General features: G+C 35.0%; 1 protein-coding gene and 2 long non-coding RNA genes across 4 annotated transcripts; all 3 read left to right on the forward strand.

Annotated features, from left to right (window-relative positions):
• The first annotated feature begins 6211 nt into the window (after positions 1 to 6211).
• LOC133817859 (uncharacterized) lies at positions 6212 to 8485 on the forward strand. Its single transcript, XR_009885727.1, has 3 exons — positions 6212 to 6623; positions 7325 to 7437; positions 8436 to 8485. It is a non-coding gene; the product is annotated as an uncharacterized LOC133817859 (long non-coding RNA).
• A 2163-nt stretch (positions 8486 to 10648) lies between these two features.
• Positions 10649 to 13753, forward strand: LOC133817860 (receptor-like protein kinase FERONIA). The gene has a single exon (XM_062250479.1). The coding sequence runs from the start codon at positions 11028 to 11030 to the stop codon at positions 13629 to 13631; it is 2604 nt and encodes an 867-aa protein (XP_062106463.1). The 5' UTR covers positions 10649 to 11027; the 3' UTR covers positions 13632 to 13753.
• Positions 13754 to 17761: 4008 nt separating this feature from the next.
• On the forward strand, positions 17762 to 22364 carry LOC133817862 (uncharacterized). Of its 2 annotated transcripts, XR_009885729.1 has the most exons (4): positions 17762 to 17933; positions 21866 to 22036; positions 22114 to 22218; positions 22303 to 22364. It is a non-coding gene; the product is annotated as an uncharacterized LOC133817862 (long non-coding RNA). The 2 variants fall into 2 exon arrangements; XR_009885728.1 differs by lacking the exon at positions 17762 to 17933 and having other exon boundaries at positions 19661 to 22036.
• The last annotated feature ends 1431 nt before the right edge of the window (positions 22365 to 23795 follow it).

The raw sequence follows: 23795 nt of genomic DNA on the forward strand, positions 1-23795 counted from the left end.
TCGCACCAGGTACGAGCATTATGAGTTTTTGGTGATGTCATTTGGGTTAACTAATGCCCCGGAAACATTTATGGATTTGATGAACAAGGTGTTCAAAGACTACCTGGACCAATTTGTGATCGTCTTTATTGACGATATATTGATATACTCTTGGACAGAGACAGAACACGAGCGGCACCTTAGATTGGTACTACAGAGGTTGAGAGAACACAGACGTATGCGAAATTCAAGAAATGCAAGTTTTGGTTACCACAGGTGACTTTCTTGGGTCACATAGTCACTAAGGATAGAATTAATATGGATCTGACAAAGATTGAAGTAGTCAGAGATTGGCCAAGATCGAGGAACATCTCAGAGATCATAAGTTTCTTGGGATTGGCAGGGTATTATAGACGCTTTGTGGAAAGGTTCTCCAAGGTTGCGTTATTACTGAAAAAGTTAACCCGCAAGAATTAGAAGTTTGTTTGGTCAGATAAATGTGAAGGCAGCTTCCAGAAGCTCAAGAAGAGTTTGATCACCGCTCCAGTTTTGAGCCTTCCTACAGATCATGATATTACTGTGACGCTTTGAGGCAGGGTCTGGGTTGTGTACTTATGCAAGCAGGGAAGGTGATTTCCTATGCATCACGTCAGTTGAAGGAATATGAGCAGAGCTACCCCACACATGACTTAGAGCTTGCAGCAGTAGCTTTTGCACTGATGGTGTGGCAGCACTACTTGTATGGTGAGAAGTGTGAGATATACACTGACCACAAAAGTTTAAAATACTTCTTCACCCAGAAGGATCTGAACATGAGGCAGCAACGTTGGTTAGTGCTGGTAAAGGATTATGATTGTGAGATCCTCTATCACCTTGGGAAAGCCAACGCGGTAACAGATGCCTTAAGCTGAAAGGGTCCGGGACAACTATGTAGTGCCAGGTGGATATCAAGGAAATTGGTTGATGACATGACTAGATCAGGGATTGAGTTAGTGGTGGGTCAGTTAGCCAACATCACTTTACAATCTACTCTCTTGGAGAGAATCAAGGAAAAGTAGTTAGATGATCCACAGTTGGGGTAGATTAGAGAGGATGTCCTAGTTGGAATAGCTAAGGACTATATGGTGTCAAGTATGGGCTTGTTGAGATATAAGGATCAAATTTGCGTTCCGGTGGACATTGGGATCAGACGAGAGATTCTGGATGAATCTCATACTACCCCTTATTTTCTACATCCAGGCACCACGAAGATGTACCAGGATCTGAAAGCTTTTATATTGGTGGTGTGGGATGAAGAGGGATGTGACTGAGTATGTGGTAAGGTGCCTGACCTGTCAGCAGGTCAAGGTTGAGCATCAGAGGCTGGGAGGGCTATTACAGCCTCTGGATATGCCAGAGTGGAAGTGGGAGGATATCACGATGGGTTTCATGGTAGGGTTGCCCAGGATAGTGGGCCAGCATGATTCTATTTGGTTCATCGTGGATCGATATACAAAATCAGCTCATTTTCTACCAGTGAGGACAAATTACACGGTTGACCAGTATTCAGATCTCTATGTGAGAGAGATAGTTCGCCTTTATGGGACTCCGACGTCTATCGTGTCTAATAGGAACCCTATCATCACCTCCAAGTTTTGGGGAAGTTTACAGAGGGCGATGGGTACACAGCTGAAGTTCAGCACAACTTATCATCCTCAGAACGATGGTCAGTCTGAGTGGACTATCTAGATATTGGAGGACATGCTGAGAGTGTGTGTGTTGGACTTTGAAGGATCATGGAGTAGATATTTTCCTCTAATAGAATTTTCCTATAACAACAACTACCAGTCTACCATTGGGGTGGCACCTTATGAGATGTTGTATGGTAGGAAGTGCAGATCGCCCATTCACTGGGATGAGATGGGTGAGAGGAAATATCTAGGTCCTAATGCAAATCAGAGGACCACTGAGGCTATCGAGAAGATTAGAGCTTGAATGCTCTCATCTCAGAGTAGATAGAAGAGCTATTCAGACCCAAGGCGGAGGAACGTAGTGTTCCAGGTGGAAGACTATGTCTTCCTTACGGTTTCACCTCTAAGAAAGGTGAAGAGGTTCGGGAAGAAGGGCAAGTTGAGCCCTAGGTTTGTGGGACCATTTGAGATCCTGGAGAGGATAGAGCAGGTGGCCTACAGGTTGGCCTTACCCCCTATGTTGTCTAGTGTGCATAATGTATTCAATATTTCCATGCTGAGGAAGTATGTTTCTGATGGAACTCATGTACTGAGTTATGAAGATCTAGAATTTGAGACAGACTTGTCCTATGAAGAACAACCAGTTCAGATTCTAGGCAGGAAGGACAAGGTATTGAGGAACAAGACTACACCTTTAGATAAGGTATTATGGAGGAACCACAAGGTCGAGGAGGTGACCTGGGAGCTAGAGGTAGATATGCGGGTTCAGTATCCTGAGCTATTCAGGTAAAATTTCGATGACGAAATTTCTGTAAGGAGGGGATAGTTGTAATGTCCCAAAATTACCTAATAAGGCTTAGGGTCTTAAATAGGGGGCCATGATGGCAATATATGGAATTATATGATGATTTGTTATATTTAATTGTAATTATGTGATAATATGACTGGTTGTGCATGTTTAGGGATATTAAATATGCAAATGGGCTTGTTTCTTATTAAAAGGGAAATTATGATAATTTGGTCATTACGGGCATAATTTTATAATTATGTGATATATGCGTACGACCACATTATTATGTGGGTTTATTTAATTTACTCAACACAAGACAATCCTAGGGAGCAAGTTAGCGGGAAAGTCACAACGGGACCCAATACCCGACTCGGGGCGAGTCGAGGGATATTTTGGGTATTAGGCATTTAATTTGGTTATCGGGTAATGGGAATAAATAATTGGAGATATCTTTGGAGTTAGGGAGTTTAGGAGGAAATATTGGGGAATTCGACCATTTTGCCCCCGGGGACGCTTTTGGTACCCCGAACCTCGGAATTAGCTTAAGTCACTTAAGCCTTAGCAAACAAAACACAAAAAACACTCAGAAGCTTTTGACCGACTCTTTCTCTCTCCTTCACTCTCTTTCTCTCTAAGTTGCTTCAAACTAGTTCTTGAGAAAATTATGAGGATTTTGGGCTAGAAACACAAGAATTGATGGCTTGGGATTGGGATTTGGAAAGCTTGTGGTTAGGGGGTCATCATCAACACCTAAGGTAACAATCTAATCCTTGTGTTTAACTGATTTAATAAGATTTTGTAGCTGTTTTAAAGTGTTTTGAACCTTTTAGGTCAAGAATTTCATGAGTTTTAAGACTGGATTTTTGTTGGGTTTTGCTGCTGGGAAGGTGTCAAAACTATTGTGGTAATTGAATTATGGTTTTTGGGTGAATTTGGGTTAGTTTGGATTGAATTTGGCTGTTGAAAATTGAAGAAAATCTGGGTTCGTGGGGCCAAGTCGCGGCTTTGTTCTTAAGGGGCCACGACTCAGCTTGAACCCAGGGCCTTGGGAGGTCTCGGTCTTGGGCGCGCGGGGGGGGGGGGGGGGGGGGGGGGGGGGAGGGAGGGCGCTGCAACCCTCTAGGCAAGTCGCAGCCTGCGTCCCTTTGACAGAGGAGGAAATATTGGGGCATTCGACCATTTTTCCTTCGGGGACGTTTTTGGTACCCCGAGCCTAGGGATTAGCTTAAGTCACTTAAGCCATAGAAAACAAAACACACAAAAAAACACTTAGAAGCTTTTGACTGACTCTTTCTCTCTCCTTCACTCTCTTTCTCTCTAAGTTGCTTCAAACTAGTTCTTGGGAAAATTAAGAGGATTTTGGGCTAGAAACACAAGAATTGAAGGCTTGGGATTGGGATTTGGAAAGCTTGTGGTTAAGGGATCATCATCCACAGCTAAGGTAACAATCTAATCCTTGTGTTTAACTGATTTAGGTAAGAGTTTGCAGTTGTGTTTGAAGTGTTTTGTACCTTTTTGCTCAAGAACTGGAATTAGTGTTTTGATGAGTTTTAAGACTAGATTTTTGTTGGGTTTTGCTGGTGGGAAGGTGTTAGAACTATTGTGGTAATTGAATTATGGTTTTGGGGTGAATTTGGGTTAGTTTTGATTGAATTTGGCTTTGTTCTTGAGGGGTTGCGACTCAGCTTGAACCCAGGGCCTTGGGAGGTCTCTGTCTTGGGGGCGTGTCGTGACCCTCAAGGGCAAGTTGTGGCCCGCGTCCCTTTGACAGAGGGGGAGGCTCTTGAATAGGAGGGCACACCGCGACCCTCAGGGTCAGGTCGCGGCCTGCCTGGGCATTTTTGGCCTTGTGGAGCTTTTAAAAATGGGAACCTTTTCCTTAGGGCTCGGGGTTGATTCCACTACCCGGTTTAGTGGAACTCCTCGAAGGATATGACTTGGTCCAGAAGCCTTTATTTTCTCATTATTGATGGAATTCTATATTATGGTTGTGACTAGGTTATTGCTAGGGGCTCGGAACCTGGATCGTGCTCGAGGGTCGTTCTTTTGTACGCTATACTCGAACCTGAGGTAAGAAAACTGCACCCAATACGTGTTATACGTCATTAGGGCTTGGCCCGACTATTAACAATTATCATGACTAGGGATTGGGCCCTGACCACATTTATGTTTGAGCTATTGTTTCACATGTTGGTTGATACCTGCTTAAGTGTTTCACGTTTGTTGTATGAATTCTGTGGTTAGGGCATGAGGCCACGTTAAATAAGTATCATTAGTATTGTGAGAATGGCTATTCGATGGTGTTATGTGATTAACATGCATGCGTGCGTATTTTGTTGGGATATGCCTATCCATATTTGTTTTTTTATTGAGGTTTGTATTCCTAGATCAAGGCTTGACTTATTTGTCAAGGTTGGCAAAATCGCGCTGTGCTCTGGATGAAAGGCTTAAGCCTAAACCAACAATGTACTATTATGTTGGCTGACTCTATGGTCGTTGATAAACAAAGGGGTTGGGCTAGCTCTACGACTAGTTGTTTAGAGCTAAAGGCAAGGGCCCTAGGTGACTCTATGGTCACGTAGCTAGGGCATAGGTCCCAGAGTTGGCTCTAAAGCCAATTGTTTAGGGAAACAACCCCAAGTTGGTCTAATGACCACTTGTTTGTAACTGAACGATTGTATCTGTAGATTATTATTGCTGAACATGCCAGATGGGTATCTGGAAGTTTATATTTTTTTGTTTATGCACATGTTGAGCTTTCTTGTTGAGCCTTGGCTCACGAGTTCTATGTGGTGCAGGTATGGGGAAGGGAAAGCTTGTCCAGCCATGAGTTGGAGCTTCGGTGGTCGCGTGTACATATGCGGCTGCTCGACCACCACGACCGGGGATATCTCAATGGAACTAGGGTTGTAGCCCTATTTTGCCGCTAACGTCAGCTGAATGTACCTTTTGATGTATATACACCTTTTTAAAAAATTTAATTGTAATATTTTGGGATCCCATGACTGTATGAATCTTTTCAAATAAAACAGTTCTTTTGACCAAATTTTTTAATTCTAACCCTTGACATTACCCATAGTTACACATTTTAAATCAAATGACTTGGTTAGAAAGTTTGACACAATTTGAAGTACACTGTGTAAGAGTCCTGGATTAGGAGGACGTTACAGTGGTGATGTTGGTTGGGCCCGGGGAGGCTTGGGGTCAATAGCGATAGTCAAAAGCAATAGTGAAAGTTATTAACTGTCGGAATTGGTTTCTATGCTAACAGTTTTTCACTATCGACGTAGAGTCACGCTAAGCAATTACGATAGTCAATAGAGTTAACTGTCGTGGTTGGGTGTCGGGAAAGCCTAGTTTTGTATTAGTGATATTATTTAATTGTGTATGTTAATTTAGTGCTTTTCTTAGAATCTTTAACTCTGCTGCCACATACAACCTTTTCTCAATTTTTTCTCATGGAAGTCTATTTTTGTTTTTTTTTACAAAAGAAAATAAAACATGCTCTTATTATAATATAAGATATACAAATCAATGTATTCTCAAAGCAAATGAAAATAAATTACGTATTTTGATTTTTTTTATTCTCTCTATAAACAGATTGAAATTTTCATGAATTGAGAATGTTGAGTTAATTCTCCCAAACCTCAAAATATTAGTTAATTAAGTCAGTTAGCTAGCCATAGGAAAGTCTCTCTAAACACCTCTCACTACAACATTTTGCATTATATATCACATTTGAAATGACTTTTTAAAAAAGAGTTATTGTTTTAAACAACTAAGGTGGCATATTGGGTCGTGTATTCTTGGGATCCAATTACATATTCAACATTGGGTTGTAATATATAATATTTACTATTGGCCTCTTTTACTGTAGAAACTAGAAAAGTAACGTGATCTCCGATTTCATCTTCTCCGTCCTTACCAGCAGTCACTCTTCTGCTCTTCCGATCATAATATACCTCTTCCTCCAATGCCGATTTATCCGATTTCATCTCCCTTTGGTGTCTCCTGTAGACCTCCAGCCTCCTCAGTCCGCTAGCCGGATCGGCTGTTCTTGTCATCGGACCATTGTTGCGGTCGCATCTCGGCATTTTTGACTCCCTTGCACAGCTGCTGTCGCGACTAGTGTTGCTGTGGTCGTCTCTCTTCTTCACTCACCATCGCTCGTTGTTAAGAAATTTGTATGTGTTTGGGATTTTTCTCATGTCAGTTAGAACATATTTTCCATTTTGGGGGTAAATTCTTGTGTTAAGATTGGAGATTAGTTCAATATGTATATTTAATTCAGGATTGAATGTTAGTTTTTTGAACTTTCCAGTATTGGCAACAATCTTTGATTATACACATGCAGAACAAATATATAGTTTGAGAATCATACAGACGGTAGATTTTGAGAATTATGTTGCTCTATAACTTATACATCTCTATGTCGGTTTGTTGTTTATGTTTCCAAATGCATAATGGTCTCTACATCTCTTTCGCTTGATCTTATTGTGAGATCATTTGCTCTGTAGTTCATCGTAACCAACCGTGTCTCTCTTGGTGAAGGTGAGTGTTCGTTGGATATTAATCTTATTCTTAGTCTCCATTGGATTTATTTTACTTGAGATTAAATTTCTTACATAAAAATCCACACACAAATAAATTTTATCAATCTCTGATTTAGAAAATTTCCTAGAGTTTAATAAATTTAGTAGTTTATATCTTGCTTAGTTTCTAGTTTCTTTCTTCTAAACAATTGTGAGAAGATTCATTTGGTTTCACCTCACCTATTCTGCTCAATATTTTACATTTCTATTGCACTGAAGGTGTTTGAAAAAATTACTTATTGAATGACACAAGGATAACATATTTTTCTTTGTTTCGGTTGACCAAAAAACAGAGCACAGAGTCATCCACTGTTGTGCATAAGATGGAAAGTGGTGAGCAAGTCACTTAGAAAATGACTTCAATGGAAAAGAAGAGGAAAATCCCAAACGAGTTCCCTAATCCAAGGTATAATTTTTATGATATATTATTTTCTTTCTAGATTTGGGTTCTCCACAATTTATTAGTTGTATATCATTTAATTCATGTTATAATATAATATGGGCTACGTATTGTTCTGTTATACGATCACCATGCAAGAGGACAAAAGCATAAAAAATGTGCTTACTCTGTATGTCACAAGCCTTGTAGATAGGGTAAGAACTATTATTGTTGTATTAGCAGTAATAATTATGATGATGATGATGATGATGGTTACCTGTATCTTCTTGGTAGGATTCTGATACATTTTAGTTTGTAACATTAATTGTTTCAGCACTGTGAGAATAAAGAAGCATTCTATTTTGTTGACTAATTATTATATTGGAATAAAATTGTAATAATCTGTCTACTACAAAAACTCTACTATAGATTGGCATTGTTAAGTTATTGGATAATTATAATCGAGTGGTGTAATGGACTTTGGATATGAGCATAATGGACTTTGACTGACCTTTTGTTTTGCAGTATGAAGAGGATGACTAAGTGTAATAAATTTTAATACTCCATTCGTTAAAAGTACATTTTATATTTATGTATATAATATATCATATTAGATCAAGTTGCATTGTGGAATTCATGATATATTTTATTTACTCTTATTAGACTCTAGTAGTTATTATTGGATTTTGATTTTTTATTATTTTTGCTATAACTTGTTTAGATAATATTTGAGACCATCTGACTGCTTGGTCCCTTCAGAACTAGTTTTCCTGTTGCTCTGAAACTTGAGTTGCTTGCTTCTAATCTTCAGATTTTATTGCACATTATATCTGGTGAATAAAATTAGAGTTAGTCCGATATTGGTTTTATTTATGTTGGATTTTGAAGGTGAATGTTGGATTTTGGGCCCATGAGATGCCTTTCATTTTCACACATTCTATCTTGGCCCTAGAATCGCTCTCTTTCTCCTTGATGTCTCTCTTTGCTAGGGCCCTTTGTAGTTCTAATGGCAGTTTTATTGACAGGAATGTCCAAAGCTTTCTCAAGTATTCCACCACTCTTCCAAACCTTTATGGCATTGCCTATGTGAACTATTTCTCTCTCTCCCTTTCTTTCGATTTTGTTTGGGTAATTTGATTTGTATTGTTGATTTCAGTGGTAGAGGGATTTGATTCAATGGCTCTCACTTCATGACCATCACGGGTACCTGCAAAGCTATTCTTATGCTATACTCCGTTGATGTCGTATTAGAATTTTAAGGTCTATGCTACTTTATTCACTCCAATCGTGCTAAGGATTTCGTGGATGACCAAGTGTATCTGATCGACTCCTGAGGATGACCACTAGAGCGACTCCAATACTATAACGGACGATATCGATGTCACTGAAGTCATAGGAGATGAAGCGCAAAGAAGAATGTCATCCATGACTATTGGTGCTATTGGTTCGTTGGTCGTGAAACATGGAAGTTTTTTTAAAATTTTAGCAAAAAGTCTTAGCTAGAATTTTATCATGATGACTTTGATTCTCTAAACTCTACTTTTTGAAAGTTATTCACTTCTTAAGTGAAACATGTATTTGGACAGAGTTAACTAATATGATGGTATTGACATTTTTGTAAATCTAATGTTTTTTTTATTATATTGTTGTCAAGGTACCAAAAATAAATTTTATTAAAATATAATATAAATAATAAAATATTTAAACAAAAATAAGAACTATAGTAAAAATTTATCATTAATATAATATAACATGCCCAAAATGTTATAAAAGAATCTATAATAACATTTTTTATAACACTTAAATAGTATCATGAAATAAGCATAATGTTTGACTCTTGAAAAAATATTTATAAGCTTGATAAATAGATATTGTATGTATTTTATAACAAAGAAAAATTGTTATGGAATAGTTAATTATAACACTATTGATAACACTTGAAAATTATCATAAAAATGTCCAGACTTTTAATAACATGGACTATGTTAGCATTTGGTAAAATGTTATAAAATGTTTTTGATAGCACTTTTTCAGAGTTATGCATAATGTTTTTTGTTGTAGTGTCTTATTGACATTCATTTCAGATGTAACATTTTACACGGAGAAAGGAAGTGTTAGAGAGAGTGAGAGGTTTTTTCATTACTGTGTTAAGAGAAATTGAGAACCTTGGGTGTACTCCGATACAAGGGAAGAGCGAATAGTTGTTCTTGTACTGAGTGAGAGTGCTAATACTTTCTACTGTGGATGGTGTTTATATTCTTCATGATTTTATAGTAGACTCTTGACATGTTGCTCTGCTGGACGTAGGATCAATTCTGTAATCCGAACCAGGATAACTCCTCTGTGTTCACCTTGTATATTTCCTTTTAATTATTTTTCCGAATTGTTATCTTTGTATTTTTGTTGGTTTCTGTTATGATTTATTAGTGTTTGCAGGTTAGTCTTGAAGCAAATAAATTCAACAGAGAATGTTGTTCCTATAAGATACTTAAAGATGTCCAATACTAAATAAATACCAAATGAAGTGGAATTTTATGTGTTATATAAAATATCCATATCTTATCACTATAAGTGAGGTCTTAGATTCAAAGTCTTCACACCTTCTTTGTACAAATCTATTGTTAGTTTCAACTATACATATATTGTCATCTTCTAATATAGCATTAATGTGAGTGGAAGAAGACTTTGAATTCGAACATATTTGCACATCTTTTTATCCTTCTTCCACCAAAATGTGAGTGGAAGAAGACTTTGAATTCAAAGTTATCATTAATTCAGTCTTCCTTCTCGGTCAAAGTTATTGTTTTTGAGTGCGTGTCATTCCACCATCGATTATTTAAGTTCATTTACAAGTTTACCCTTCAGCCCCTTTGGCTTAGTCTTGTACATCTATCCAAAACACAACAACTGTTTATTATCACATTGAAGAGTTCTATTGGTTTTGTTAAAAGACTTTATTTTAACTGACATAATTAAGTGTGCTTTCTCAGTGTTATTATTATATTACGATAATTGTATATTTATATGTATGGTATTATGATCGGGTCATAATGGGATAGACATAACATACTAATATACTCAGGGTCCATGCACACTCTCAACGTCTTTCGACCAACCCATTGGGCTAAGACATCTAACTCTCCCTCTCTTTATATATCAAGGCCCACTAGGCCCATATATGTTCATACAAAAGATAGATATACCCTAACATTGTTGATGTGGTATGTATGGTTTAGAGAGAAATTCAAGAGAGTAGTGTTCATAAACACCCGTTGCTCTTCTTGTTATTTTCGGCTTCTTTTGATAGGTAGTACGCAACCATTAATCGCCCCATAAACAATGATGTTGGAGGTAAATTTTCTAACTCAAATTTCATTAAAGACATGCCTCTATATAAGTATATATTTTAATTGATATGTAGAATATAATTGTTATTGTTTTCTAATCATCCTTCTTTTAAAGTTTAACATGTTTGACTAAATAATACTAAATAAATTAACTGCGCTCATGGCCGCTTATAAAAGACGTCGATCAGATCAAACACAAATAATATATTATCTCAAGAAATCTTATATCAAAATCTACGGGTGATTGCCTTTTCTTTTATTCTGATAACCATGAGCAGAACCAGCAACAAATATCTTCAGAGACTACCGATGGGTATGGGTATGGTCATGATCTTCTTCTTCTTCTTCTACTTCATTGAAATCACCTACGAACAAAGGCCACCTCCTTACATCCCTGTGGAGAACATAATCATCGACTGTGGATCTTCAGGAGAACACATTGCACAAGATAAACGGAGCTGGAATGGAGACATAGACTCCAAATTTTTTCCTTTAGAAGGCAAAAATAAAGCATCAGCCCCCCTCAAAGCGGTGGAAAGAACAATTGCGTTGGACCCAGTCCCGTATGAAACAGCACGGCTCTCGCTTTCTGAATTCACCTACACGGTACCAGTAACCCCAGGCCCAAAGTTCGTCCGGTTGTACTTCTTCTCAGCAACATACAGAGATTTTAATCGCTCAAAGGCCTTCTTCGAAGTCAGGATCGACAAATATACTCTGCTAAAAAACTTCAGCGCTTCTCTTACTGCTGATGCTCTTAACATATATGGTATAAAGAAAGAATACATTTTGACAGTGGAGAAGTCACCCATGAAGATAACTTTCACTCCTACATCTTCTCAGGCAGGTGGAGCTTTTGCTTTCATCAACGGCATCGAAATAGTATCCATGCCCTCTGCTCTATATTATTCAAATGGCCGTGGCCTTGCTATTGTGGGACAGGAAGGTCGCTTCTTCACCCTCACAAACAACACGGCTATGGAAACTATGTATCGAATAAATATTGGTGGCAACACTCTCTCCCCCATTGACGACACCGGCATGTTTCGTCAATGGAACACGGAAGAAGAGTACCTGGTGAGTGAAGGGCTGAGCGTTCAACCAATTACCATTACCAGAACTCCACTGAAATTCAGAGATAATATTTCATCTTATGCAGCACCTGACAGCGTCTATAAAACCGGCCGGTCTACAGGAAATAAGCCCAATAAAGCGTTACTGAGAAGTTACAATCTCACTTGGGAATTTTCTGTGGATTCCAAATTTAGATACATGTTGAGATTGCACTTTTGCGAGATTAACAAAGAGTTTACTGAAGTCGGCGATCGGGTCTTTTATATTTATATAGCAGATGATAGAGTTGAGAAAAAATTCGATATTATCAATTTTGCTCATGGTCAATTTGTACCTTACTACAAAGACTACCTATGGTTTGGTAATAATAGCGATCAAAAGAAAGTTAAGCTCTCTGTAGCTCTGCAAGCGAACCCGGATGATTATCGGACGACTTTTGTGGATGCAATTTTGAATGGACTGGAGATCTTCAAATTGAACGATGACAGCGGTAATCTTGCCGGTCTAAATCCCGACTCTCCTAACCGTACCGCAATTGCCCGACCATCCACGGATGCGGAGAAGGGGAAAAGCAGTCTAATAACTATTATTGGGGTCGTTTTTGGCATAATCGCTTGTATGGTTCTGATCTCTGTTCTAAGTTTCTTCATTTCTCAGAGTAGAAGAAAAGTTAAAGACTCAGCTTCTACTGAAGGTAGTAATTGGTGGGACCCCATTTTTTGTACCAAGTCCAAGTCAAGGAAGAAACAAGGTTCTTCATTGCCGTTAGATCTGTGTCGATACTTTTCATTGGCAGAGATCAAAGTCGCAACCACCAACTTCGACTCTATGTTCATTATCGGTAGGGGTGGATTTGGCAACGTCTACAAAGGATATATCGATGGTGGGACCATCCCAGTTGCAATTAAACGGTTAAAACACCAATCATTACAAGGGGGGCATGAGTTTAAAACTGAAATTGAGATGCTCTCCTATCTCCGCCACCTCAATCTTGTCTCTCTTATTGGTTATTGTAACGAAGAGTCAGAAATGATTCTTGTATACGAGTACATGGTACGCGGGACTCTTTCTAGTCATCTCTATAACACTGATAATTCACCTCTTTCTTGGAAACAACGACTCCAAATCTGTCTTGGAGTGGCTAATGGGCTATATTACCTGCATGAAGGTGTAAATCATATGATCATCCATCGTGATGTAAAAACCACTAATATTTTATTAAGTGAAAGACTAGTAGCCAAGATTTCAGATTTTGGGTTATCAAAAATGGTCCCCACCACCTTATCGAAGACCCATGTCAGCACAATGGTCAAAGGTAGTTTTGGGTATTTAGATCCGGAATATTTTAAATGCCAACAATTAACGGAAAAGTCTGATGTGTACTCATTTGGTGTAGTGTTGTGTGAAGTACTGTGTGGTAGGCCACCGATATTACGAAATGTAGAGAGAAGGAAAATGAGCCTATCCCAATGGTTTCAGACATGCTATTTAGACAAAATTCTGATTCAGATTATTGACCCATATCTAAATGGTAAGATTGCACCTGAGTGTTTGAACAAGTATGGGGAGATTGCGATGAGTTGCATGCTAGATAACGGAGCCGATAGGCCATCGATGAAGGAAGTGGTGCGAGAGTTAGAGTTGGCAATGCAACTGCAGAACAATGCAGAAGAAAACATTAGGTTTGGTGGAGAACCTTCTCAAATGAATCCTGATGGTACAGTTAGATATTACTTTAGCTGGGAAGATCCATCTGGAGCTGTTTTCTCTGATATCAAGAATCTTGAAGGAAGACCATGATGTAAACGATCACAGTATTATGTAGCTACTTATTTGTTAAAATTATTTTATATTTGTACTGGAAGAATTTCCCCGAAGTGATGTGGCATTGCATTTAAAAGAGAAAGTGATGATTTTGAGGAGGGATTTCGCTAAGAAAGTCAAAGTATGATTCATGAACTCTGAGCTCAACACGAATGAATGGATTGATGAGCTCTGAACTCAAGACGAATTAATTTAATAATGAGCCATAAGCTCAAAACGAATGAATTGAATGATGAGCTCTAGACTCAAAATGAACGGAACAGAAGATGAGTGTTTGAGCTCAAAACAAGAAGAAAAAGAACACAATCATGACATGGGACCAATCATGATAAGCCTTCTTAACCTTATTATCGGTTATTCTTCAATACATAGTAGACAAGGGACTCATTTTGGGACCTTGGACTTTTAGATTGACTAAAACTAAGAAGATTATTGATTGAGAGTTGGAGCATTGGGCTGACTTAACCATCAGAGTATCATTTTGCACTACTACAAAAAAGGTTTTTTAGGACTAGCATTGCGAGTCCTAAAAAAGTTTTTAGGACTAGCATTGCGAGTCCTAAAAAAGTTTTTAGGACTCGCGAGGCACGAGTCCTTTATTTGAGAGCCTTAAAAACTAAGGTTTTTAGGACTCGCATTGCGAGTCCTAAAATGATGTTTTTAGGACTCGCAATGCAAGTCCTAAAATGATGTTTTTAGGACTCACGTTGCGAGTCCTAAAATGATGTTTTTAGGACTCACGTTGCAATTGCACGTACTCCCCATTTGTTCCTACTTTTCTATCATTTGTTTAAAATATAACAGTTTATCTAGGCTGTTATGTGCAACGACATAAAGAGATAGATGTATTGTATACAATATAGATTGTGTATGACTAAGATGCGATGAAAATAGTAACTTCTGATAATCTTCGTTAAAATATAGAAGTTCAACATTCATCAATCAATGGTCATTTGAGACTTGACGTCAATCATGAATTGAGTAATGGACTCCTATTTGTGCTTTTATGACTTTTGGACTTATCAGGTAAGGCTCAATAATCCTACAGTCGAATTCTTGGTATCTTGGAGTCATAGAACTGCAAGTGGCTGGAAATATACTTCAGAGATATGGAATCCACTCCTTACTTAAATGGAAGTAGATTAGTTGTTCTTTTTAGTGTTGATTCAGAGCTTGAACATTGAGCGTTCAATTTCTGTTAGAGAACAGAAATTTCATTATGTAATTAAATTTATAGAATAATGTTCATTATAGGATAATTGAAACTAATTGATAAAGACATAATGAGAGAGGTACCACAATTTGGACATCAGCCATCGGCCATGAGAGATCGGTTCTGCTTAAGCCGACTTAACACACATTCATAAGTCGGTTTATACAGAACCGACTTATCATGTATGTCAAAGGTAAGCATGGGATGTCAATTCTATGTGGACCGACTTACCATGTCCTACCTTGGTGATATGGTAGGTCGCTACCATGTCAACCGACTTATCATGTCACATTATAAGAATTTTAAAATATATTAATTTATTTAACCTATAAATATATATGTGTAAGCTATTAGTGTATGAAATAAATGTAAGAAATTTATATTTATTAATATTACATTATAATGTTTTGAAGTATAAATAAATAAATGAATTAAATTAAATTAATATATTTTAAAATTTAATAATGTAAAAAAAAATTAGACCATCTTTAACAATATATTTGTATAATGACACAGAATCGAACTAACATGTCCTTTAAAAAATTATTTAAGACACTACTCTTTTATCAAATTTTTATTTATTTATTTTAAATTGTAAATGTTATTAAATTAAAATATTTTTTATTTATAAAATATAATTATAATGTAATATTAACAAATATAAATTTTACATTATTTGAATTTTAATATATTAATTTATTTAAACAATAGATATATATATAATTATTTCAGTATGAAATAAGTATAAAACAATATACTTATTAATATTACATATATTATAATTTTTTAAATATAAATAAATTAATAAATTATTTGTAATTAAAAAAATTAATTTAATTTTTTATAAACAAAAAAATATTTTAATTTAATAGTATTTATAATTTAAAATAAAAAAATTATAAAATACTTTAGAGTATATCTCTTTAATAATTTTTTAAATGACATGGTAGGTCGGTTATGTGGGAAATGACTTCTCATGTGACATGGTTGGTCGGTTGTATAGAACTGTCCTACCATGTCATTATAAAAATACATTATTAAAGATACTCTAATTTATTTTATATTATTGAAATTTAAAAATATATTAATTTATTTAAAAAAATACATATATATAATTTATTTTTGGGTGTGGAATAAGTATTAAAAAATATATACTTATTAATATTATATATATTATAATTTTTGAAATATAAATAAATAAATTATTAATAATTAAAAAATTTTAATTTAATTTTTATAAATAAGAAAATAATTTGATTTAATGGTATTTGTGATTTAAAATAAAAAAATTATTAAAAATTTTTAGAGTATCTCTTTATGTTATACCCAGATTTCGAGCCATAGTGAATGTGACCTCGAAAGCTGAGTTCGCAACAAATGGTCTCGCAAGGATTGGGGTATGCTCCAGGATGGTATATTGAGTCTGCAAAGTACGATATATGATCTCGAATGTGGTGACCTCGAAATGATCTCGATCTCGAAAGGTAGCTCTGAGAACACCCTCATCTTCAGGAACAACTTCGGAGCAGGGGTCTTGAGCTTGATGTACTATCTCGAAAGCAATGTTAGCTCGGGAGATGTCAGTGGCTCGCACAATGACGTGAAACCTGAGATGCTAAAGCCTTGGAGATACGCTATAACCACCTTGAATATCTACAAGTATTGTAAACATGAGATGTAATCCTCATTTATTGATGTAAATCCCCAAGAATCGTGGGATATTATTTAGTCAGTTATGCGTTTTTTGGTCTTCAGGGACGTTTCCTTTTTTATCTGATTATAGCCATTTAAAGCCATTTATTTTATTCACAAAAGAGTAACTACCCAAAATATGTGGGATAGTATTCTGCATCATTCTCTATAAATAGAGAAGCCATGCACCATTGTAATGGACCGAAATTCTGATCCTTGAGAGAAAACTCTGGAGAATTCATGCTAAAGAATTTTTCAGAGATAATCTTAAGATTAATAACAGAGACTCGTGGACTAGGCAGATTTAACTGCTGAACCACGTAAAATACCGTGTGTTTGATTTGTTTGTTCCGTTTGGCCATCGTTATTCATTGTTTTTGTGCTCTTCTTTTATCTGTTGACGAAAAACGGCGTCAACACTTTAATAATTTTTTAAATAACATGGCAGGTCGGTTGTGTAGGAAATGACTTCTCATGTGTCATAGTAGGTCGATTGTGTGGGAAATGATTTCTCATGTGACATGGTAAGCCGGTTATGTGGGAAAAGACCTACCATGTCATTATAAAAATATATTATTAAAGATACAATAATTTGTTTGTAGATTATTGGAATTTTAAAATATATTAATTCATTTAAACAATACATATATATATAATTTATTTAGGTGTGGAATAAGGATTAAAAAATATATACTTATTAATATTATATATATTATAATTTTTGAAATATAAATAAATATATTATTAATAATTAAAAAAATTAATTTAATTTTTATAAATAAGAAAATAATTTGATATAATGGTATTTGTGATTTAAAATAAAAAAACTTATTAAACACTTTTAGAGTATCTCTTTAATAATTTTTTAAATAACATGGCAGGTCGGTTGTGTGGGAAATGACTTCTCATGTGACATGGTAAGTCAGTTGTGTGAGAACAGACTTATCAGGTAAGCATTATAGAATAAATTAAAATTTTAATTAAATTATATATTTTAAAATTTTAAAAGTAAATTGAATAAATACATATTTATAAATATTAGAAAAAATTAAATTAAATAAGTTGGAGATTTATAATTTTAAAATAAAATATCAATATATTAAAATTATACATATATATTTTAATTTTAACATTATAAGTCGGTTCTAGAAGAGACTTATCTTGTTGTATCATAGTTATGGACCCACTTTCCATAATAAAATTAAGGCATAGAAAATAAAAGCCAAAATAAATTTGAAGTAACCGTGCACAGTTATCTTCTTCACTGTACACCTCACGCGCATAATCTTCTTCTTCATTCTGCCAGCGACCCAAATGGCGGCAGCTCTCCCTCCTCAACTCCGGTCACAACATCGATAGCGTTCTCCGGTCAGGTAAGTCGTTCAACACAAGTCTATTTATTCATATATATATATTTATTCATATATATATATATATATCGGGGTCGGTCTCTGGTGATACTCATAATGCCAAGAGAATGGGTATTGTAATTCAAGCACTGAAACTCAAGTGCTATATTACATTTCACTACCATTATGTTTTAGTTAGTCCCAATTGCTCTTTGGTGTGAAACCGTTTCTGCTATGTCTGTAAGCCGGACTCTCCTTTCTAGCCGCGATTTGATGGGTTCTGGTATCTGTAACTCTGATGCAGAGCCATAAAAATAAAATACAAAATACAAATAATGAACGAATTAAGTGACCGTATATACCTTTCTCGTGATCACATATCTCATCTGATAATATGCAAAAACAATAATAATCACTTAGAAAAGGTAAACTTCATTTATATTTTCTTTTCAAATCACCACTTGTGACATTTAACATTATAACTGCACATTAGAACAGAGTTTGGATTTTTGTATGAAAACGCAGAGACTGGTCTTCACCACTTCTCAACACATGCTTAAAAGTACACAAATCTTTATTTATATCCCTAACCAAAATAATTATATGATTGTGTCCCAAAACTTGACAAAAAAAAATCAATATTGACCTATTGCAAACAAAAGCCCTCTAACCTAGCTATAATGGGTAAAGAATCAAACTTCATAATCACATAAAGTGAGATTCTATTATGTGATTGTGTCCCAAAACTTAACAAAAAAAATGTTTTAAACATTCTATTATGTAAAATTAGTAATCTGCTGGTTAAATGGAGTTAGTTTTATGCTTTATAATAGCTCTCTATATGTTAATGAATTCTCATGTACTCTGTGTTCATTTATCAGCTGAGATCATTGAGTGCATTTTGGTGAAGTTCAATAGCATTTTATTTATATCAAAACCGCATATATAAATTGTTGACGCCGTTTTTCGTCAAACAGTGAAAGAAGAGCACGTAAACAGTGAATGACAATGGCTAAATAAAATAAAACAAATCAAAAACGCTATTTTTACGTGGTTCAGCAGTTAAATCTGCCTAGTCCACGAGTCTCTGTTATTAATCTCAAGATTATCTCTGAAAATTCTTAATCATGAATTCTTCAGAGTTTTCTCTCAAGGATCAGAAATTCGGTCCATTACAATGGTGCATGGTTTCTCTATTTATAGAGAAGGATGCAGAATACTATCCCACATATTTTGGGTAGTTACTCTTTTGTAAATAAAATAAATGGCTTTAAATGCCTATAATCAGATAAAAAAGGAAACGTCCCTGAAGACCAGGAAACGCATAACTGACTAAATAATATCCCACATTCTTGGGGATTTACTTTAATAAATGAGGATTACATCTCATGTTTATAATACTTGTAGATATTCAAGGTGGTTATAGCGTATCTCCAAGGCTTTAGCATCTCAGGTTTCACGTCATTGTGCGAGCCAATGACATCTCCCGAGATCACGTGTATTTCGAGATCGTACGTACATCGAGCTCGAGACCCCCGGTCCGAAGTCGTCCCCAAAGATGAGTGTGTTCTCGGAGCTACCTTTCGAGATCGCGATCGTTTCGAGGTCACCACACTCGAGACCATATATCGTACTTTGCAGGCTCGATATACAATCCTGGAGCATACCCCAATCCTTACGAGACCATTTGTTGCGAATCCAACTTTCGAGGTCACATTTACCATGGCTCGAAATCTGGGTATAACATAAATAAATCATAACTACATTCCATTGACTAATCACTGCATTTTGATTTTTCATAATTAATTGGTAATTCCAGCCTAAAGATTTAGAGAGGAAAACTTTAATAATTTTGATCGACTTCAATAAGTGCTGCTCTTCAGTTTTTCTTTAATGATTTTGGTTTCCTGTTTTACTTAGATACTTTCTTTGGTGCTCTGTTATTGTTGTTCTTGCTGGTTCGTGTTTGAGCATGTTGGTGATGATACTCTTGGCAAAATAATATCCTCACGAGGAAGTTATCCTAAGGAAGTCTGGGAATGAATATCATGCAGCCTAAGCATATATTATATTATTGATCCTTAAGCAGCCCAAAATAAGTGTGTTAGAGTCCATGTTTCTCCCTAATTACTCAATGATAATTTCTATACGTGTAAATCTTTACTTTTGCATTGCAATTCACAATTATATTAGCTTCTATCCGGCAGAGATTTATATTCACATGTCTATTAATTCAAGAGATGGAAGACACTATGGGAAAAGATAGAATCATTATCATTATCATCATCAATGATTTAACGGTCTTAGAGGGCAACTTTGAATTGGTCAACTTATTTTTACTATTTTATTACAAATAGGGAGTGCAAAAGATTAAGAGACATTAAAAAGTTTCCTTGTAATTATTTCAGAGTCATTTTGCTGAAGTGAGAGTTACGTTGTACTACAATATATAAATCTAAGGAGAAAATAATTCATAATAAAGTCTGAATTTGAGATGTTAAATGTTTATACGAACCTACAGCTAAAAGAAAAGAGTTATAATAAGGTGTGATTTTAAAGAAAATCTGATGAAAACAGTGACCTGTTGTTCTTATTGGGAGAGTTTCTTTTTTCTGAAGTTTTAGTGCTACCTTTCTTTGCTGTTTTTTCATGCAAAAATAAATAATGCAAGCATATTTTTCTTTTACATAACACATTTTAAGTAATATTAAAGGACCGCACTTCTCTCTCTCCCTATATATATATATTATACATAATGACTACTGAAAATGCAAGCATCAAATATTTTTGTAGATTTTTTGTTTTGTAACAAATTCATCAACTTGTACATATGCGGTATATAATAATAAGTATTATATATATGACATAAAGTTTATCAAGAAGACATTCCAACTAATAAGACGTCTTGATATATAATAGCACTATTTATCATTATGATCATATATAGTAGTCTAACTCTTTTTATATTTTAATAAGAGTGAAAAAGTCACTCCTTTTCTTCGTTTTCATTTTTTTTCTCTATTTTTAATCTTTGACCACTTTTAAGATGGTTTCATTGTAGTGATTAGTAATTAGTTGTTGGTTTCTCTTTGATGATATGTAGTTAGATGCTTATGAGCTCATATAGATAAAGCAATCAATCCGTCTTTGTCTTTTTGTTTTCATTTTGCTCTGATTTACTCTAACTACTTTAAAGATGGTATCAATGTAGACAATAATACCATATTCTTTCCTCATGAATGAAATGAGAAGCTTTCTTATTGATTGATGAAGAATATTACAAAGAGATGTATACATTGCTACAACATGTAACAAATAGTAACCAAAAGTAATAAAACTAACTAATTGAAAGCTAAGACTAACAACTAGCTGAAGTCAATTGGATTTTAAAGGAATTGTACATCACCCAAAGTAGAGTTCCTAAGATGTGGGATGACAATCTTAGCTTTCTTTTTATATATAATAGATTATATATATTTATACAGCCTGACGATGCTTAACTAATGTATCATTAATCGTAATGTTCCTGCAGGCTCTAGTTAATTGTTTTTCTTGATTATTGTTAATTGCAAGAGGTATGTATGTTATCTTATTAGAGGAGTTTGAATATCTTAAATACTCATCCATAGTGAAGTAGGTTGTGAGATTAAAATTGTGTATTGCCATGATAATGGAAGGTTGAGAACTTGTGTGTTTTAGTGAAGTAGGTTCTGGGAAATTTATTTGTGTGCTGCGGAGATATAAGGAAGAAACTTATTGTGTGTTGTTTTAATTATTTGATTCTTAGTTGACAGATGGTTAGGTCACTATTATAAGGGAAATGTTGCCTGAATTCATCTAGAATTATGTTTTATTTTCTAATATTTAAATTATGTTGTGCTTGCATTGTTCTTCTTTGATTGGTATAGGGAAGCTCTGTCAAAATTTAAGTTAAAAAGATATATTTTTTTATGTAGGATTTTATACTTCCAATTAGTGAAAAGAGAGATCAGTCACTTTTTTCGTTTTGTTGAGCCAATTTGGTTATCAAATGTTGGATCCACTGAAGAAGAACGAGTTAAATGGGTATCAAAGCATATGATTGATTCAAATCCGGGTCAGATGTGGTTGTTGTCATATCATAAGGGGTAAGTTTTTTACTTTTAGTATTTTGTTAGTGAATATATATAATATTAATAATGAAATGTTTTTGTGTTTCTGTTAGAAAGTAGTGGATGCTTATAATAATTGATTTTGATCACCAATTGTACTACTTCCTGGATTTTCTTCACAATTTTCCACCAGATGAAATCAAATCTCTCATTTCTTGGTAAAAATCTAACAAATTAACCATATATTCTTAAATTCATTTAAAAATTAACAACATCTAAATTCTTATGTTTTTATTGCTTAGTGTCTTTCAACATTTGCGCACAAATAATGTGAAAACTAAGGAAGTCGCGTAGAGAACTGTTATTATTATTATTATTAATGTATCATAAAAATACATTATATTATGAGTAAGGCCTAAAGTAGTGTTTTGTAAAGAGGATTATGATGCATGAAGAGTATTAGCATTATGCTGATAATAATTATTATTATTATCATTTATGTGGTTTCTGGTATTGTTAATATACACCATCAATAGTGTATATTTACGATTTTTATAGAATTTAATAAATGATGTACCTTGAATAGGATCTGCATGGATTGGATTGGTTAACTCTTGGTGAGCAATTTTAAAATAAGCTAAGGAGTTAAGGTAAGTAAATTTCACATTTTGTGCTTAAATGTGATATGCATGACTACATTGATTGTATATGTCAGTTGTGTTAAGTATGGGATGAAGATCCATATGATGAGTATGTGATGAATGGTTATATGAGTTATGTGTGGTATGTATATCATAATGGATTATAAGATATATAATAGATGAATTTCATGATATGTGAAAGTTGTCTTAATTGGTTAAGTTTGATCTGAGTTATGTGCAACTATGTGTTCTCATGTTGATGAGTATGTGGATTACCTTATATGTTCATGATTTTGTTACATGTTATGATATATGAAGCCTTTAAGTTTTTAGGCTGGAAACCTTAGACCTGAGCCATAGCTCTATGTTAAGGTATAACAACACCACCAACCCAAATCTTCATGAATTATGACTAAATATGTTTTGAGTTATATGAGACGTGATACAATGCCTTGATTGAATATCATCAAACATGAATCATGAATATGAACATTGGCATTTCAGCATCAGCATGTATGCATGGCATGCATAGTTATGTGATACATTATTATGTGATATAAGACCATGCATATGAATATGAGAAAAGTTGTGAAATGCCTTGAAAAGTCTTATGTGAAGTTGAACATTTTAATGACAACAAGTCTTAAGCAAAGTGACAATAAGGTGTTTAAAAAGGGTGCCACTGTTTCGATGAAGCAATTAAGTAAGTCCAGTAAAGAAGACAGAGGTCTATAAGACTTATAGTGGCTGCCCACTAGTGTGGGCTAGGTCAGAGTTGACCATTCAGATATATTTTCCATGCTCCCGTCTTTCTCCTCCATTATATGTGTAATAAGTATGGCAGCTGTGGCAACGATGAAATGAGTAATATGATGAGCCCAGCTGCGATAATGGCTAGCTGGAGGAGAACCCATGTGATTTTATATTATATGTGTAACAAGCCTTGCAGGTATTGGCTAAATCGAACAGTGTGCACATAAGATAATGGGCCCATAACAACGTGAAAGTAAAAAGAGAAAAAGTACAAAAGTAAAGTTTGAAAGTTCTTAATCAATAAATGAAATGTATAAGTATTATAAGTCAGTATATGAGTATATGTGCACTTCAAACTCACGACATTCATGTGTATGTCTATGCATGAAATTTACTTACTA

Source organism: Humulus lupulus, chromosome 2 (genome assembly GCF_963169125.1).
Source record: "Humulus lupulus chromosome 2, drHumLupu1.1, whole genome shotgun sequence".
NCBI classification, from domain to species: Eukaryota; Viridiplantae; Streptophyta; class Magnoliopsida; order Rosales; family Cannabaceae; genus Humulus; species Humulus lupulus.

What these genes read in the sequence shown, in the direction of transcription:
- LOC133817860 (XM_062250479.1), top strand. Translation starts at nt 11,028, where the DNA reads ATGAGCAGAACCAGCAACAAATATCTTCAGAGACTACCGATGGGTATG.